At 30.1% G+C, this 16,435-nt stretch overlaps 1 protein-coding gene across 9 annotated transcripts in view; it reads left to right on the top strand.

Moving 5' to 3' along the window:
* LOC124362059 (tumor protein D54) overlaps nucleotides 1-15,961 on the top strand; it is a 31,192-nt gene extending 15,231 nt beyond the window's left edge. For 4 of the 9 annotated variants that reach the window (XM_046816220.1, XM_046816219.1, XM_046816224.1 and 1 more), the window contains 2 exons: nucleotides 9,490-9,652; nucleotides 14,517-15,961. In XM_046816220.1, coding sequence (XP_046672176.1) covers nucleotides 9,490-9,652; nucleotides 14,517-14,639 — 286 coding nt within the window. In that variant the 3' untranslated portion in view covers nucleotides 14,640-15,961. Of the gene's footprint in view, nucleotides 1-2,343; nucleotides 2,404-9,489; nucleotides 9,653-11,808; nucleotides 11,882-14,516 lie in introns of all 9 variants that reach the window. The other 5 variants (XM_046816216.1, XM_046816215.1, XM_046816217.1 and 2 more) reach the window with 3 other exon arrangements.
* Nucleotides 15,962-16,435: the final 474 nt, after the last annotated feature.

Below are 16,435 nucleotides of genomic sequence, written 5' to 3'. Positions count from 1 at the left end.
CATGTCATTTCTTTCATGTTAATAACACTGATAGGTGATAAAGATAAGAGTGCTAAAAATCAAAATCATTTTCTGGTACCCTACTAACACATTTTTTCTGCCTGTTGATGAACTTTCTTTGGCTTGATACATTAATTATTTAACCACATAAACTGCATCATTTATGTCTTGCTGGAGTAGAATCATCTTTCAAATTAACATCATAAAAAACTAACATGACCACCATTGCATTTAAATGCAATTACAATGAGAATAATGTTATTTAAATGTGCTGAACTAATAAATGCAACACAGTTATTCACATTGCTAATGCTCACAATATTAGTTTTTCTCACTTAAATCATTTGACAACTATAGGGATTACAATCTAAATCAATATTAGGTATAATATTATTTATTTTTGTTATTGGGATTAAATATTTAATTTAATGAGAAACTGCAACCATTGATTAATAAGGAAACAGGTTTTTTTGGACATTTGCTATTGTTCAGTGATACAAGAAATCAGTAACACTGTATATCGAGATCTGCAGTCTGATCTCTTCCTCAGTTAATAACTAACCTAAGGAAGGAAATAACTAACATAACTACAATCTAGGCTAAAATAAACTAATCACACCCTAGTGTTGAACATGTTGTATGTCAACTACATGCACATTATCTTTAAAACTTGCACTTAACAAAAATAAAACACCAAACTTCTGTTTTATTAGACATGGATCTTGTAGTTTAGTTCATGTCTTCCAAAATTTGACTTAACCTATGTTAACGTCGGCCTACTGCACGGTAATCTTATCCATTCGGAGTTTTTTTTTAAATATTTTTGAATAATGAAATATTGTTCTATCTAAGTAGTTCGGCCTACCAATAGCGGGTTTTTTGATGTGTTTTTTAGTTTCTTGTTACTGCCTCTAAACCATTTTATTCTAGTATTAAATTAATAATTTCCTTATAAAAGTAAAAATAAAATTTAATAAAAAACTCTTGATTATTTGGTTTAAATTATTGATAAATTATAATTTATTTGATCCATATTACCACCAATCATAGTATAGTTGGTTATAAAAACATGAAAGTCTTTTTGTAAAATGTAAGCTTTTGCTTAAACTTAATTATTTTTTAGTAATCAATTAAATTCTAACATTGTTTTGCTTGAAAAGTTATCATGATCTTGGAAAAAATTACTAAAATTCATTTGTTATTTTGCCACATAAACAAAGCTAAAAAATGTAGAGATCTCAGGATATACTTAAATTAAATCATAAATCAGCATTTATTTCTTAGTCCAGAGAAAATTTGGAAGTCTATACTCTTAGAAATAAAAATGAGCACATATTAGATTTTTCTATAAAATTCCAAATTTGCACAATTTTGATAAATTTCAGTATATTTGGTATACTTAGTTGTTATAAAACAGCCGAAATTGTATTTCCAAAGTAAAATAAATTGTCTAAGCCTAATATATGTGGTTAGCACACAATTACACCGAGAACTGTTTACGTTATTTACAAATAAAAAAACTGAATCCTAACATTACCAAACCAAGTTAGTTGGACTCCTTTATGGTATTTTGTGAAAAATACTTGGCTAGTCTCCTTCCTTTCTCATACACTGTAAGAAGAATGTAAGCACCCAATAATATAAAAACAAACCAATATCAATTAAGTAAACAATAAATATGAAAAAACACAGACCATCTGTACTACTAGCAATCTGAATGACTATCTGCTATCTGGCTATAAATGTCACAAAACATCAAAATAAAAACAACAACCTACAATCAATACACCATTCAATTCCTATTACTATCAACATAACCTCAAAGTGACAGGCATGTATAATCTTGTGGCGAGTAAACCTAAGACAATTTAATGTCCACACTAAATGGAAGTCTCAGGAATTTTTAAGTTTTGTGTTCTTCATACAAAACAGCTTCTAAAGTTAATAATTATTATAAAATTTTAACCAACAAATATAATGTACACTTTTTCTAATGAAGAAAAAGAACAGATATTAAAAAGCACAAACATTTTTAACAAATATTTTCATGGAATTAACTAAATTATATTAACAGTACAAACATTCATTTCCATATGCCCTATTCAGTGTGTAAACTAACATTTGCATGGTGTTTTTTCCCTCTAACTAAAGTCACAGCAAATTTCTGGCCTTCATCTTTATCTGGTTATGATCTCCAACTAATTTCTTCATCTCCAACTAATTCTTCATCTCATACCTTCCCATACCCTCTTTTTTTTGTTTATTTGCATTGTTTATCTTAGCCGTATTTATATTTTAAGTTGTCCAACTTGTTGACTTGGTTGTTTTATTTGTTTACCACAGTTACCATAATGTAGAGGAGAAATTTGAACAGGTCAGCAAGGCGGTGGTCGAGACTCCAATGTAAGTTGCATGTTGTCCCAAATTTCAACAATTTATTGCCATCAAAAACGCCCAATTTTTGCAATAGTTTTAACAATATCAGGTATATTTTTGTTCAGTTTGTTGTTATTTTTATTATCGCTGATACTCTTGTGCTAACAGTGTTTGGTTTAAGCGAAAAACACTTTTTTAAATACCGGCTTAGAGGGATAGAGAAAAGCTAATCTGATAGTTCACTGAAGTCACAAGTTGCAGAGACAATTGAGTGGACTTGCGCCAAAAAACAAATTTTCTGTTATTCCCAATGTTCTGTATTTTGATATAATCTTCCTGTACCATATTCCATTATTTGTGTTTTCAAAACAATTACTGATGATTGTAAATTAAAATTATACTTCATCAGGTGCTTACATTTACATACTTTCAATGTTACTTAACTTTTGAAGGAGTTAATATTAAAGTAGATAATATTGAAGTAGATTTCAGTAAAATGCATGTAGTCACAGAGGTAAAATAAAACTTCTTATAATATTGGGATTTGTTAGATTATCTTTTTTTTCTAGTTTTCTTTATTGTCCCATTATTAGCTGGTGGCTATAATTACTGTCATGGACATTATTATGTTTATTTTCATATGTTTTATAGAAGTGATATTTCTTGAATAATAATTTATAAAACTTAATTACATTACATAATTAAATTAATTGAAGTATTAATTTTAAACACTCTAAAATCAAACAAAGAATATATTTCCTTTACATTATAAATTTATATAAGAAATATATACACAGTATAAATATGTTTTAAAGTTGTATAAAATATATTTCTGAAACAGCATACAATTCTGGATAGATTTTTTTAAATTTAATGTTTTTCTTTGTACACTTGAAATCAGATATAAAGCTCAATTATTCAGGGAAGAAAATGTTTTAAACATTCTTACTTTATATAAACACATTCATATGATTACATTTGTAAATCATAAAATATATATTTTTAAAATTAACAAAGAATTTAAATCAAATTTATATATTTATATTCAATTTCACATATTGGGGTTTTTACACATGACAAGATAGGTTTCAAACAGAATTTGGGGATAAAGTTTGTTTTTTATATACTTTTTGAAGAGTCATAAATTTATAATTCACTAAATGTTAAAAAGAATTCAAACATATTTTTAAATGTTTTTATGAGTAAGATTATGTATAACATGTTACATTTTAAACATAGGTTGTGGTTGAAATAAATGTTTTAAAATTTACTCAAAGAAGAAGATTAAATTATTCTATAAAAAGAATAAATTATTTTTAAAAGAATTTCCCCTGAATTAATGGTAACAACATAAATGATGGTACAGAAGGTCACAACAGTAAATTAGTGTATATAAATTTGATATTGAGGATTTTCTCAAGTAAATGTTTAAAATGTGAACTAATTTATAATTTAATCAAAGAAGAAAAAAGTCTTAATTTATGAAAACTAGTGAACACCCTGAGTAATGGCACTAGACCCTGACTTTCATCAGCCTCTACTTGTTCCTTTATTCTGTTTAAAAAGAAAAAAATACAGTTTACCTCACCTTTTTACATATTTTCTTGTACTTTACACATATTTTAAACCTATTTCAATTTTGAAACTATCATTAAGTGAATCCTATCAGAAAGGCTTTTGTACTTTCCTTCTTTAGCTTCCTTTAACATTTATCTAAACGTTGTACACAATTTTTTTTTCCTTTATATAAATACTTTAACATGAATTAGTTCAATGTGAGGTAGAATACGTTATGATGTATACAAGGTAGGTACGCAAAATCAAAATATTTTGTTCACTAATAGAATAATTGGCATTGCCAAAACATTGCAGAGATTTATTGCATGTTATCTTAATGCATTATAATGTAATGTCTACTGAGGGGTGTTCCAAAATTTTACTTATTTTTTATATTTGTACTCAGAAGAATCAGAAATTGTAAGGAGGCCTATTTATCGGCTTTGTATGTTCTCCAGTTGATTGTTGTTAAATTAATCAATTTACTATAATTTTTTTTTCTTCCTATTTTTAATAAATGTTTACACTAATATAAAAATTCGTATATCATTTTTGTAGAAATTATTATGAAATATATTGTTTAACAATACATGTTAGTAACTATAGTTTTCAAATTAATTAAGGTTAAACTCTACATATCTTATTCAGAAATCAAAATTTTACTTTGTACTAATCTTTTTAATTATTTATATTTTTTATCAAAAAATTTACAATAATTTATAAACTTTAAAATTTAATGTTGTTAATTATGCATTTATGAATGTCTAAACAGTATCTTACTTAATATTAATCATTTACCCGTTAGAGAAGCAATATTTTGAAAGTAATTTCGTTATGTGTTCTTAAGAGTAAGGAACCAAAAAAAGAAAATATCTCTTCAGTCCCAAGAACATGAGAGAACAGGAGTTCTCAAATCTGATCGGCCTTTGTAAGTCTCAGATTCTGAGGACAAATATAAGTGAGGCGCAAAGGTCCTTTTAGAACTAAGTGCGGAGACAATTGTCTCTTTCCCTCAGGAAAAAAATGGGAACCAAATAATATATAAAATAATAAGAGAATTTTATATATTTCACTTTTAGACAAAAGTTACAAAAAGACTTTAATTCTTATGATAATAAAGCTATTCTGAATATGGAAACCACACTAATTAATTTATTACTAATTAGCCATAGTGATTGGATGTGACTTGTGAGTGTGGAGATTACTTTGTACTGATTTCTATTGACAATTGTTTTTGTGAACAAAAACTCAGTTATAGAAGGCTAGAACCAGCCAACAATTTATGCATGAGAAACTGTACACTTATGCTTGGGCTAGGAACAACTAGCTCCTGCTTCCTTCCATAGAGTACAATTGCTAGCACTAGCAGAGAACTCCCCATGACATTCCAACTCTGATATACTCTCCTTCAATTTGTTTGATATTCAGATAAAAGTCTTGTATTTAATGCCAAAGGAATTATAAATAATCTTGGGTTAAGAAATATTAATTATATACGTTTGGGGACATCACTACCAGCTTAAAATAAATTAGAAAGTAAATTTCTGGAATGTCAATACTATTTAGTAGTAAATATAACTTACTTACCTACGTATGAAAGAGATAGCTGCTGGAGTTGAAAACTAATATAAGGAATGTTTTAAAAGTACACACAACTTAAGTTATAGTTAAGTGTTCAACAGAACTTTTTCCATTAGATTCACCGTGGACACATTATTATAGTTTTTCGTGACATTTTGGAGACAATATGGGTGCAGCTTGTTATTATTGAAACAAGTCCTTCTATAAAATGGCAAATTTTCACTTAATTGTTAACAATAGCATCACTTACTTGAGTTTTGAGTGAAAGTGGAAGTACGAGGGTCATCCAGAAAGTAAGGTTCATTTCACGGTAACTATTCGAAAGGACAGTGCAATGCGCATGTGCGCTGACTCCCAGCACACCCTTCATATAACGACGCCATTTGCAGTGAAATCGTTGTAGAGTGCTGTTTACTATGTGCGAATTTAAGATGTTCAAAACAATTGATTAACCCCCTAATGTGAAATACAATCAGTTATCTGGTTTTTGAAGCAAGGAACGTTCCAGCAGCAGATATTCATAGACAGATAAGTGAGGTGTAAGGCCCTAATACGGTGAGTAACAGCAGAGTGGGAAAGTAAGTGAGAGCTTTCAAAGATGGATGGGGAAATGTCCATGATGATCCACGATCTCGCTGGCCATCAGTGATCATGGAAGATTTGATCAATCTAGATGACGAAAAGATTTCGGAGGATCGATATTTTACCATTTCATCATTAGCATTGGAATTTCCACCTTAAGTAAGAACAATATAACACAAAATTGTTTTGTGGACATTTGAAATTTCGCAAATTGTGTTCATGTTTGGTTCCCAGGCTGCTTATTGAAGAGCTCAAAATTAGAAGAATGGGTTGAGCTCTTTAGTTTTTGGTCCGATATTATGAGGAAAGCGATATACTTTTAGAGAACATTGTCATAGGTGATGAGACATGGGTTTCTAACATAACACCAGAAACAAAATGCCAGTCAATGGAATAGCATCATACAACGTTTCCATTTAAAGTCAAGGCTAAACAAACAATCTCAACAAGCAAGGTTATAGCTACCATGTTTTGGGTTAGACATGGAATATTGTTAGTTAAGTTTATGGAACGAAGAGGAACAATAAATACAGCTGCTTATTGTGATACTCTGATTAAACTTTGGCGAACAATACAGAATAAATGACGTGGCGTATTGACATCTGTAGTCCTCTTGTTGCATGACAATGCCAGACCCCACTCTGCCATCCAAATCCAAAATCTCATCAGATCATTTGGTTGGGAGTAGATTGACCACCCGGCGGCGTACAGCCCCGACTTGGCACCGATCGACTTATTTATTTTTAATAAGGAATCGGACCTTATTTTCTGGATGACCCTTGTAGTTGGATGTATAAATTAGTTTAGGCAGTTCAGATAATTGATACGTTATAAACAATTGTGTCAAAATAATTTATTAAACAAATTACAACAATCAGTTAAGTTCTGATATTTTATTAACAGATTAATTTGGTTATAGTTTAAATTCAACATTTCAGCAATTTAATAGAGTTATAATTAATTTTACTCTTAAATTACTGATTGTTAATAGTATTTTGCGAGAATTACGTTGAAATGATGTTGATATTTATTTTCATTTCATCATCTGTCCCAGTCCCAACAGCTTCAAACTATTGATGTTCGTCGTTATGCAAAAAACAGAGGAAAGTGAATATTTATGCATTAGTCTAATGATAGGATCAATCTCCTTAGATAGAACAGTACCTTCACACAGCACACAGAGCACTTTCACTGAACTAACACTATGACTCACAGCTTGCTTTCTTAACACAATGCGTCTGATATGTAATCTGACATTCCTGTAGCCACATTTGAATCTACTAATCTCTCACTTTAGTACTGATAAACACATAAGAAAAACATGACAAATGCAAGCTTTTAATGCCTGGTGTACCCAAGGTGCAGGGTATAATAAAGTGTGTGTTGTAGTAATAGACAACATTTCTCGTTGCCACCTGCCTTAATATGATTAGTTAAATAATGATGTTCTTAATTATAGAGCTATAGACTACTTCCCATCCTTGTATATGAAATTATTTAAGTTAATCAAAATCTACTTAGTGGTAGCTTTACAAGATTACAGGACAAGTGTGTTAAATGAGTGGAAAATTCAATGCAATCGATAAAAATATATATAATATTTAGTCGAAAAGAGCATTTTAATATAAACTGTATATCTTACCTTTGTGACTTGAGCCCTTTCTTTGGAGGTTTTAGATAATTCGAACTGTGTTACGAACATTTGAGGACTCACTATGTTATTTTGATAAGTTTTTAATGAATAAATAAATTATTTGTACAAACTGAATACTGATTTGATAATGCTTTGCTGCAAAATTTCTTTTCTATGTTTTGTTAAAGATATGTAAAACTTTATTTGCTAACTTTTTGTGTGGTTTGGGAATCTTCACGCAAGTAAAATGCTACATAAAACATGTGTATTTAATAATGCAGCTGTTCTCATACTATGAAAATATTAACCCTTCCTAAATGTTGGACATATATACATTGGTTTGTCCATTGCGAGTGTTTGACAAAACACATTACATAGATTTACACTTAAAAGTGTTAACAGATGTATTTATGTCAAACATGTTAACATAATATAGCAGTCATAAAATTGTTCCTGTGTTATTCATAGTATTGTAAAACTATTACATAGTAATTTTGTTTATTTTCGTGGGTACATTTTCAATTCGTGAGGTGGCAATACTGTTTTAACATCAGCTGTGAGTTATTTTGCTGAGTTTGTGAGTTTGTCTGAATAAATACTTTCTTGTTGTTACTAAACTAGTCAGTTTACTGCACTTCAACTGAAAGGACCAAGTATTTTTGTGTAAGTGTATAACTGTTGATTTATAAAATGATCTTCAAACCAAGAAACACCAATTTTCGAAGATAATATCATCAATGTATTGAACAAAAGTATCACAGAGAGGGATTATGATTTTAGGGATTCTAACCTTCTATTATCACGATTTACATTTACATTATCAACTATAAGATACATATTAGTGTAACACATGTATTCCAAATTAAAATATATTTGTATATGATTGAATTTTACAAGAAATGAGCGAATATTTGTGTTTTACACTAATTATGGTCATAAAAATAATAAAAAATTATTTCGTTAATGAAAGCAAAACTAATAAACTAAAGCTATTAAATAAAAATACAAAAAATATTTTTTCCAAAATTTATTTTTTAACTCCAAATGAGCTAGCTTACTGTATAGGGCATTGTCAGTTGGCCACCACTCAGAAAGGGTTAAAAAAAAGGGACTGCTTAGCACAATACCTGTATGATGGTAGGAAATAATGAAATACTTTTATTATTTTAAAATGTTGAAAGTCATAACTATTCCCTCTATGTGAAAACAAAAGCATGTTATTTCCAAGAGCATCGCATATGCTAACCCTTTGTAAGCAAAATCTAGCTCAAGCAATAAGTTAAGGTATGAAAAGTTTCTCTCCCATTTCAATATTTCTATATGGACTTCCGTGACTTCTTCAAAGGAATTTTAATATATCTCTAAGAACAAGTTTTCCAAGATGATAAAATATCCTGATTAGCTGTTACAGTAGTTGAGTTTTTATTCATGCCTTAGGTGAACTAAAATTTAAATTAAACTTCTATAGTGATTTCATCTTGTTTTAAATCTATTTTAACTTTCCCAGTAAAATATGACATTTCTCAAGTATTATCATTGAAATTAGAATTAATTTGTTTTGACTAATGTTAATGTTTGATTGTTAGTTACCCAAGTGTTTATTATTTTAATATTTTGATCATTGTAAATAATTATTATTTTAATAGTTGTTCTTTTTAAATGTTTTTATAAATTATAAAAATCCCTTTTCTGACTTGATATAATTAAGTATGATTGGCCTATTTTTGTGTTCAGATTTTTTATTTTGTACTGCTTTCCAGATATCAAAAGACTGAATCTGTGATAAAAACAACGGCTGAGAAGACAACCTCTATCCTGGGTGGCCTTGGGTCTGGACTGACGTCAAAAATTGGTGCGTTGAAGAATTCAGAATCTTTCCGCTCGTTTGAAGATAAAATCGGCTCAGCTTACGAAAATGTCAAGGTAACAGAGCTTTTCTTAGATGCTTAAAGCCTACTTTTGGTTGATAATGAAATTATTATAATCATAATTTTGCTCCATATTTAGTGATGTTTGTACGAGCAATGCTATTTATGTTTCTGGCTTGGTAACACTTATTGTTGCTAGGCGCAAGCTGACGTTTCCAATGCAAAATTCACATTGTTAAACATAACCTCAACCAAAACATTTTGTTATTTCATTTTTAGTGTTAATGCACCAGGTTGAAAAATTGAGCTTAGATGAAAATGGAATTAAATCGTGAACATTTTCGTGCAATAACTTTGCATAACTTTTTTCGTGCCCTAACAGACAAGAGTGAACAGATTAACTTAGTTCCTTTTATGGTAATAAAGTGCCTACCTACAGCACCGTAAAAAACTGGTTAAACAAACTCATTTATGGACGATGATCACTCCAGTATGAACCGTTTCCAATATCGGTTGTTGTGAAAGAAAACATTGATGCTGTGCATGAGCTGATAAAGCATGATCGTCATGTGACATATCATGAGATTGAGGCATCTTTAGGTATTAGTATGACGAGCATCAATAGGATTTTGCATGTAAAAAAAGGTTTGTTCGCGTTAGATACTGCATAACCTGATAAATGCTCAAAAGGAGGCTCGTGTTGATTGGTGCAAGAAAATTTTGAAGTAATTCACTCAAGGTGCATCAAAACCAATCCACCATATGGGGTCTTTCAAGATGAGCCAATTCCAGCCAAAGTTGTTCGTGGAAGAAAGACATCAAAGTAAATGGATGCCTGTTTCTTCAGCATTACCAGTCATGTGGTGACTGTGCAGTTAGAACAATGTAGGATGGTCGATTTGGAATGGTACACCACTATTTGTTTGCCAGAAGTCTTTGAGAAACTTTGGGAAAAGTAAAAAAAAAGACGCATCATTCTTCATCATGACAATGTGTGAGCTGCCACAGATCAACTGAAACAACGGAGTTTTTTGAAACTGGAACAAAAACCTACTAACATTTTTTTGTTCGCAAATATGAAGAAAAAGCTATGTGGGCAACGGTTTCTTACACATGAAGAATCAGTTGTTTCATTCAAAACCCATGTTTTAGAAGTCCCTGAGTCGAAGTAGAACAGTGCTTTGAAAATTGGTTCCGACGCATGCACAAGTGTATCAATCTTCATGGAGAAAATTTTTAAAAACAGTAAAACCGATTTTGTTCGTTAATTCTTGTAATTTCATCCTTAGGCCAGAAACATAAATAGCAACCCTTGTAAAATCAAACTTTTACAAACACTATTTGGGACATTTACAGCGTAGGTGATCTAAAGTGACAGGTATCTTGTGCACAGGTTTTTTTTGTGATGGAGTTTCTGTCAAATTTTGTTTGAAGTTAAGCAAAACTTTTACAGGAACTTATAAGGTGTTCTTAGAGATTCTAGGAATGAATATCATTTAACTGTGCAGTCATCTAGTGAGAATTTCAGTTGAAACTTGATAGTTACGTGCTGTAAACTAATCAGACTACTCTCCATAACAGAAAATAACAGTGCCAAAACATGTAATGCTAGTAATTAGGAAATATTGTTTATTGCAGTTGTATGAAAAGTTTATAAACACTACCAGTTGTGGGGAGTCCATGGATACCCATAAAGACTTACAGATAGATGTTGTTAACTCCAGATGTTTAATAGCATACCTTTTTTAGCTGTAGTATTACCATAAAGTATCTATACACACTCTGATGGGATCAATCTTCTTTTAATATTAACTCATTATGCTAATAATCATACTTGTGATTTGGTGACAATAACATAATTTGAATAAAATATTGAAAATCAGGTAGTTTCAAAATAGTAAGGGGTTTAAGTTGGATCACATTTAATACTAGAATTTAAAAACAATTAAAAAATCTATTAGTTCCTAATCTTCTAAGTTTACAGTAACAATGGTGTCACTTTCCTACTCGCTCAAAATTTTCTCATAGATAAGGTTCTGTAAATCATGTTACTTTTCTTTTAATGTTTGCAAGCTATATGTCAGTTTTTTTTAACTTTAATTTAAATATGTACTTAACTATCAGTATTTTTTTATAGTTTAGTGAGTAAACTATTGTCACTGAATATAGCAAACATTTTAGGTAATTTTATAACATGTAGCCCTGTTCTAGGGCAGTTTGACGACTTTGTGTGACCAAAGCAGCCGAAATTCGTAGTTTATCAGAAGTGATTTTCCGAACGAAGGTTATGTCATTCTGTTGTTGATTTGAGCATGTCTGATTTGAATTTCTGGTGTTTAACAACTACTTTGTTAATTAGAGGGTAAAAATTATAGATTTGTTTGCAAAGACAAAATTAAATGGTTAACCAACTAACCTAATTTTAGATTAAGCAGATATAAACTATGGGAAATAGAGTTTATCTAAGTATAATATAACTATTATATATAATATATAATATAATAATATAATAGTTTTGTGATTTAGACGTAGTTAGACAATTCTTATTTGTTTATATATAACATTTAGTTCATAAATATTGATATATACAAATATAGGTCAATATTTTGTAGTAGAATATTTAACTCTGTAAGTGGCAATGCTACTCTTAAAAAATTTAATTTTAAAACAAAAGATTCATTCTTTTAGTTTATTGTGTTCCATATTGATATCTTCACAGTGATTTGCTGTTTATATTATGACAAAATATTATGCTTTTATTGAGTTTGAGTTAAACTTGTCATGTGTAAAACCGAACATTTTCTCAATATGTCAACAAAAATTTATAATTAGCCCTCTGTGAAAAATAATACAATTTTTTCAGCCAAGTTTGCCTCCAACAGTATAGTGAAGTTTATCTTGGTTAGTTCTATCCTTCATATAGAACTTGTTATCCTTCCTTGGTTAGTTCTTGTTAATACATATCATTTCGGTCGGTTCGGTGTTACAGATCATTCCGGTTTTTACTCCATACATTTTAATACTTAAACACTTATATAACAGATATAAATATTATTGTTTTGCGTAAGATAACAATAATATTAATCAAGTTGGTGAAAGAAATAATAACTCATATAAAAGACTACGATAAAACCTTGTTAAAATAACTAAGCATGTTTATGTGTGTAAATAATTTAACTAATAGTCTAATAACGACCAAATATTTTCATTAGGTACTACCTAATGTATACACTGTGTCCATCAAGTCTTATTACACTTCCTATATTCATGAAAAATATCTGTAATATGAGAATAAGACATACATGATTAACGTTAAAGACCAGTGCAAACAGTGTTACAATTTTCTGAGCCAAATATAAACACTACGAGTCACCTTGTAAATAAATATATAAGCTGCTGTTCTCAGCTTCCAGCCGCACTTGAACAAGAAGATATGGAGTAGCTGACAAAAGCTTCCCAGAAATTGTTGCTTTAAATATTGTACATTTCCATTTATCAACTGAATACATATTGTTTCACCTACGCCTTCCCCCACAAAGAAAGAATAGAAAAATTTCTATTTTTATTTGTTAAATAAAGAAATAGTTGAATTTTGTTAAAAATGTTTGATGATTAAATTATAAATTGTTATTTATATCTTCTGCCATGCATAATGCAACTGATGTTAATACTCAATGATTGATTTTTTTTTCTCTATGATGTTGGTTGGCTGGATGTGGTACAAGAGCAATGGTATGATTTTAATGACAGCCTCATTACCCAGTATATTTGTGTTATTGGGAGTGATTGGAGTCTATGCATCGATTGAATTGCACACCAGATATAGGAATAACCAATTAAAAATTAATGTTTCCTTGTTCAAAAATTACTTTATTCAGGACCTGATAGGTCCTTCTTAAAATTGTATAATTGTCTGTCTGTCTGTCTTGAGTGATAACTCTTGATAGAAAGGTCACAGAGATTTGAAACTTGGTACATAGGATCTTCTTGGTCCAAGTAAGAACCCTGTTGATTTTGGGGTGAAAAGGTCAAAGGACAATAAAGTTGCAGTAATTCGAGAAATGGTTAACTGTCATAACTAAGTTGATACGGTAAAGACCTGCATTGTTTTTTGGGCACTAATACATACATTTATTTATTCATCATACATTTCAGTTGGTGCAGAATACGGTTATCTCGGAATGTAGATTTCATTATAAGTTTGGTTCACATCTTGGTAGATTGGAGGAATCAGTACTGGTGTATCAGGTACCGAGGCAAGTATGAAATGACCCTCAGAGCTGCAAGAGCTATGTCCACCTTCCTACACTTGGGAATCTGGTGATTTAAATTGTAGTCAGTGTGTCGGTACCAGCACTTTCGTATTTTGTTTCATCTTTATTTAAGTTTTCCACTTTGTCTATGTTGCTAGCATTGTAAAAAATATACTTGGACCACCAGAACTGCATGAGCTATGTGGAGGTGAAATGGTGAGGTAATGAACACAGAACGTTCCATGAAAGGATACAGAGAAGGAACTTTATGTTCAGAACAGAATGAGAAATAGTAGCTCTGTTATAACTACAGTCAACTGCTTATTATCTAGCAGTGGGTCATCCATATTTTGGATTAATTATGGTGACTCAATAAATAAACTATTGAATACTCTAAGATTTTGATACAGAAAACATGACAGGTGGAATAAAGAAAAATCTTTGAAAAGATATCTAACTAACTTTATAGAATTTAAATTTTCCTCATTCCGTTTTTCAATTTTTATTTTGGATAGTTTATATAATCATCCTCATTATTTCTCTAGGTAATCAGGAATTAACAGTGTTACCAAAATACTGTACTAAAAACAAAGATGCGTGTCTTAGAAAGTATCATGTCATAAAGTGTTCCGTATATGTTCTCATGTATCCCAATACTTGTTTCAGACTAAAGTAACGACATCTCGCTCGAACTCCATGGTCAATTTCGAAGAGGCACTGCGTGAAGCCGAAGCCAACCGCAAGTCCCCTGCCACCACCCCCACCATCAACGAGGAACGCCCCTCCTAGACCCCTTCCTCCCTCCCTGAGCTGTGCACCCATCAACTCATACTAGCTCACCCGCTTCCACAAAACTGTTGAGTCCTCCAAATAAAATTTTCTTCTTGTCTGTACATACTGACCAGTACGACTGGCGCTAACAGAGATAAAACTATTTATTAATATTTAATAGAGCAAGCTAAAGTGAATTAAAATTTATAGTTATCCATTGTAATGTTGAAATTGTAATCAACAAATTATACTTTGACGAAAGCTTTTTAGTACTCTTCCAAGTTGGCAAAATGTAAACAATTAGGTAATGTTTTTCCAAGGGAAGTTTGTGTAATATACCATATAATTAATTACATTTAATTAAACATTTTTATATTTTGTCTTATTCTTGTTTATATTGACTTATTTTAGGTTTAGTTCTACTTAAAAGTTGTAATAAAAATTTTATAATTACAAACTAGTTAAACTTTTTCAGTGCACAAATTGATATTAAATTGTTGTTCTGGCCTAACTTAATAAAAGAAATTACATATTGATGATGTTTTATATCTTTATATCTGATTGTGCTATTATTTGAACTAAAACTTGCATATTAATAATATTAAATAAGTGATGAAATTAGCTTTATACAAGTTACATTACATTTAATTTTGCTGTGAGATGGCAAATTTATTAAATTAAGTTGTGTAAATATAATTTTATGAGGAGAGTATTATTTTATATATCGGAAGGGAAATGCACAGCACGGCTCATTGTTGTTGGATTGTATTTAACTGTATATTGAGTAAAAATGCTTGTCCCTGCCTAACAGAGACATGTCAATTGCAATATTATAATCATTTTGTCGTGTTTGTCCTTTAGCATTCCAATATGCTTGTCATTATATAATATTTATTTTTTGTAGTTGTGTCTAAAATTTTTGAAACTATGTTTACTTGCTCTGTGTTTTGTGTGACAAACACCTATATACACGATTTTACACAGTTGGTTTTCTTTCAATGTTATGTATTCTATAGTTTTTTGTAAGTCTGATTTTGTTATTCATTTTCCCATAGGCTTGTTAAAAATCTCCATTATTGATTTATCTGTAATTAGCTTTGTGAGGGGTTCCTCTTTCATGTGCCTGCTTTTAATTTTCTAGCTTTAATTTTGTCGCTGTAGGGAAGACATCTTCCACCACCGTCTACTTGTAAGATATTACAAAGAACTATATCTAAAATAAGTACTTATTTTATTTAAAATGTAGATTGCAACGATATTAGAAAGGAGGAAAGGGCTATGTTTGTTTTTTATTAATCTTATAATTTTATTCAAATAGAATGTGATATAAAGTAGCTAAATGGTGTATTTTTTATACCTTTTCATTGTTTCTATTTCAATAAACATGTTTTAGGTTCGAAAAATAAATGTATGTTACATTTGAAATGTTGTGTTTTAACTCTACGCTTATAGAGTTAAAATCAACAAAAGAAAAAAACGGTTTATAATTTACTCTAAACATTTTATTTATGCGATGTTATATAATGTAGTGGATGTCTAAATCTCTCATCACTTTGCATCATATATTCTTGATAAAAGCGAATAGATTGAATAAACTGAACATAATATCAGAAAAAAAAACTATGCTCTGCGCAGGCTGTTCGGTTTCAGCAGTATCAGTTTAACATCTGTTGACTTAGAAGGTTTCAACAGCAAGGTCAAAATACTCCATCAATTTAATTGTGTAAGCAGTGTTTCACACATGGTCTAAATTTAAAAAAGTAAAATAAATGTTAACCTAGATAGTAAAGTTAGATCAATTTTAAAATGCACTA

This window comes from Homalodisca vitripennis, chromosome 5 (genome assembly GCF_021130785.1).
Source record: "Homalodisca vitripennis isolate AUS2020 chromosome 5, UT_GWSS_2.1, whole genome shotgun sequence".
Taxonomy (NCBI): Eukaryota; Metazoa; Arthropoda; class Insecta; order Hemiptera; family Cicadellidae; genus Homalodisca; species Homalodisca vitripennis.
The sequence above is the reverse complement of the archived record's forward strand: the minus strand, read 5'-3'. Positions and strand labels throughout refer to the sequence as shown.